Genomic DNA, 4,041 nt, shown 5'->3' with positions numbered 1-4,041 from the left:
TTTTAAAGATTAAGGGCTTGTTTGAATGAGTTTTTAAGAAAAAAAATTTTTTGAGTTATCTTTTTTTAAAAAATCTTACAGAGAAGTAAAAGTAATTTTATGTTTAGATATCTCATGCAAAAAGATTTTTTTATCTATTAATTATGTTTAGATATAACAATATAAAAATATTTTTTTATTTATTTATTACATAAAAAATATCTTTTTTAAAAAAAAAAATCTTTTAAAAAAATATATAAATTACAATTTCTCAAAAAAAAATATTTTTTATTTTTTTAATATTTTTATTTTTACTATTAAAAATTTATTAAATATACTAAAAAATAAAAAAAAAATTTTTCATTAAAAAAATTTTTTAAAACAAAATAATAGCGCTCGAACAACCACTAATAGTTGTTTGTTCTAACATGTAAAAGGTTTTCTCAATTTGGATCCGAGAGTCTAAAGTGTAAAGCACTAAAGCAGTGCAAAAGAAGAAGGGGTCAAAATGGGAATGAAGATCTGAAATTCTGAATTCTGACTTGTGAGCCTGCCTGCCCCCTCTCCGTCCCCTGCAGCCTGAAATGACGACGGTATTGTACCACATGGTGTCGTCGTCAGCCCTAGTATCACTGGGACTATACAACCTAATCTCCACCACACGCAACTACCTGAAATTCCCACACACCTACGCAGCAAAACTGTTCCACCCATTCCCATTCCCAACCACCACGCTCCGCCACGTGCCCATCTACCTCACCCTCCTCTCCCTCTTCCTCTCCATCATCCACCAACTCATCCTCTCCTTCTACCCTGACCCCCTTCTCAAAGGCCACACCCCCGTCCACCGCCTCACCTCCCTCCACTTCGCCACCCTCCTCTTCCTCTTCCTCCTCCTCTCCCTCCTCATCCTCTTCTCCGACTCCCTCTCCTTCGACAACTCTCTCCTCTTCGCCCTCTCTTCCGCCCTCTTCGCCCTCCACTCCAACGCCTCCTCCACCGCCTCCGCGCTCCAAACCTCCGCCTTAGAGGCCCACTGTCTCCTCGTCTCCGCGCGCCTCTCCGCCATCATCTCATTCCTCTGCCTCATCCTCGCCGCCATGCCCAAGCTCTTCTCCGCGGACGCCGCACTCTCCGCCTCCCTCATTCTCCGAGGGCTCTGGACGTTCCAGACGGGGCTTTCGCTCCACGCCGATGCCTTCATCCCCGAAGGCTGCCACCGGCTTCTTGATGTCGTTAATGGCGTCGAGGGATCCACGCAGTGTGATCTTGATGAGTCGAAGCTCAGGGCTGTGGCGCTTCTCGACCTCGCGTTTCTTCTTCAGGTGGTGGTCGTTGTGGTTGTTGTGTTTGCAACCTATGCGATCGTTGCGAAGAGCGTCGGCGCCAGGAGGCTTGGATCGTATGAGGCATTGCCCACGAATTCTAACTCTGGAGATGCCAACCACCAAAGTGTTGTTCAGATGAAAGCCATGGCTGGCACACAGGCTTGAAATGAATCTTACTTCGATTGTTGTAGTGCTATTTTGGTTCTTGGTATTTTTATAAATGATATGAGTTAGTTATGGAATCTGATCTGATCTTGTGAATACAGAAAATGGATTACTTAATGAGATTTCTTAGTGGTTGATGGGATCAGATATATTTTGTTGGATCAAGCTACTGAGCTAGTTGGTAAAGCGATAAAGTGAGTGATTAGAGGGTTCACATATGATGGAAGTTACAAATTCGATGGTCAATTGATCCTTTACCAATACACTCGTTTTAGAGGATCTAAATTTTATTTTGCTAATTTGCATATTCTTGAGGTGCTTTTAGTGAGAGATAGGTTCTTTTTCTTTTTTATTGTTGGTGGAACCATTCATTTGATGCTTCTTTTTTCATTAGTTTGCATATACTGTTGGGCCTTTTAACTTTTCTGTTAAAGAAAGATGCTCTATATTTGGTATTTAACATTTTGAATTTAATGAGTTGCTCCTCAGTCCTCATATGGTACTAGAATTTCAGATGAAGAGTGTGTATTTTACATAGTAATTCCTGTGTTAAATCCTGTTGGTAAATTGTTGATAACTTGATATTGAAGTGTTCTGTTTTCCTGAAATTTTTTGCCTTAAAATGATGTATGACTATGCCCCATGAGGCCATGATTTTCAACTGATCCAATATTTTCATGGTTGATATTTGGTTTACCTGGTAGTTTACCCTAGCGCTTTGTTTACAAATTAAAGTATTTAGGTAGTACTGTACGGAATCAGCATTCAGGTATCCTATGATGGACATCAACATCATAAGTACATAGCCAGTGGACCTGCATTTGAGAAGGTAACGAGTGAATCTTGCACTGTTTGTTGACCATCTAAGTGCCAATTACTTGGCTTTAGGGTTTGATGTTATGTTATAGTTATATATTCAGCGTCTGTCTTTCCGACTTAATCCATTCGATTAAAATTGGGTTGGTCGAGTGATCAGCTCACTCGTCCGCTTAAGCAAGTGTCGGGGTTCGAATCCCGCCTTGTGCATGCAGCAATCTATTGGCCAGCAGTAGACCCTTAAATAGAGCTCAGATCTGCCACGGATTAGTCCTTGGCCTTTCAGGCTGGAGAATAACGTAGACAACCAAATAAAAAAGGAAGTTCCCAATGTAGATTTTTTTTTTCTTTCAATTTTTACAATGTTAGAAGCATATTTCAATAGTTCTGCCGCGGCCATGTGTTTGAAGTTTCCCTTGTAATCCACCATCAGTTACAGATCTTACATAGCACATGCAATGCATTTTTTTCTTTTTCTCAGAGGAGAGGGAGGGGGAGGCTGTTTCTGAGAGGTTGAGCTTGTTATATACTTATCCATAATTTTGAACCCATCCTAAAATTTCAGTGTTCGTCTATTCCATTTAATGACCTTAGAAAGAAAGAAAAAAGAAAAAATATAAGAACTAACTTTATATGCACTCAACTTTATAAAAAACTCAAATTTTAAAATATCAAAAAATACGTATGATTGCCAATGAGTTATAGTTCAAATGATATAGTCTCTTCATACTCAATTAAGAGGTTACGGGTTCGAGTCTCTTATTTTTTGTTAAAAAAAATACGTGTGATTGTACATTAAAAATATGAATTTGTTGTATATAAATAATTTTAAGATGGTTCAAAACATGGTAAAAAAAGAGTAAAGTTTTTTTCTAGAGGTGTTGGGTCAAAATGGTGAAACCCAAAAACGAACATCATGAGGAGTTAAATTTTTTTCTTAGTGAGAACAAAATTAGTAGAAGTGGATTGGTTGAATTTGAAGTGTAGAGAATGACATTTAGTTAGAAATAAATCAGACTAGATGTCGCATTACTAATATCACATGTCATGAGCACACCTCCTTGCCACGGATGTCCAGAGCAGTGTCAGAACTTTAATATAACTTGTGGGAATCAACTTCCTCTTTACACTCATTATAACTTGTGGGAATCAACTTCCTCTTTACACTCATTCATAGTTAAAAAGACTTGAAATGATGGGAACATCCAAAAACATTTTTTGCCAACTACCTTTAGTAACAAACCTTGGGATAAAAAGCGATAGGCTAAATACCACATTGTAATCATTAGACAATATACTTCCCCCTCAAAATAGCTTGACGCTGTAAAAGGACCTCAACTCATTTCTTTAGGAGAATTTTTTCTCTGAAACTTGAGAGATCACATATCCATCCTTTGCTCTAATTCTTCTTATTATTTTTCACTTTGTTCATAGAATTAATAAAATTAGCATTTAGGTGTTCCACTAGAACACCCGACAACGAATCCTTATCCACTTTAAAAGAACTCATTCACCCTCTTATGACATTAGTGAAGGTCTCTACTCTACACTTGTTCTCCATCTCTATTTCTCATCTTTAGTTCTTGTCTTACTTATTTGTTATTAATAAAAATATTTTCTTCACAAGTTTACTTATCCTTAATCTCTTCTAGTCTTTCTTCTACTTAATATATTTCACAAAATTATATTTGAATCAATGCGCCACTCCTATTCCCCTTCACCTCCTTCGAAAAACGCAGAAGTTGCAACAATT

At 37.8% G+C, this 4,041-nt stretch overlaps 1 protein-coding gene across 1 annotated transcript; it reads left to right on the top strand.

Moving 5' to 3' along the window:
• Positions 1-407: 407 nt before the first annotated feature.
• Positions 408-1,932, top strand: LOC107647326 (plant viral-response family protein (DUF716)). The gene has a single exon (XM_016351408.3). The coding sequence runs from the start codon at positions 564-566 to the stop codon at positions 1,470-1,472; it is 909 nt and encodes a 302-aa protein (XP_016206894.2). The 5' UTR covers positions 408-563; the 3' UTR covers positions 1,473-1,932.
• The last annotated feature ends 2,109 nt before the right edge of the window (positions 1,933-4,041 follow it).

The sequence above is a fragment of the Arachis ipaensis genome, chromosome B6, assembly GCF_059453495.1.
Source record: "Arachis ipaensis isolate K30076 ecotype BB chromosome B6, ASM5945349v1, whole genome shotgun sequence".
Taxonomy (NCBI): Eukaryota; Viridiplantae; Streptophyta; class Magnoliopsida; order Fabales; family Fabaceae; genus Arachis; species Arachis ipaensis.
The sequence above is the reverse complement of the archived record's forward strand: the minus strand, read 5'-3'. Positions and strand labels throughout refer to the sequence as shown.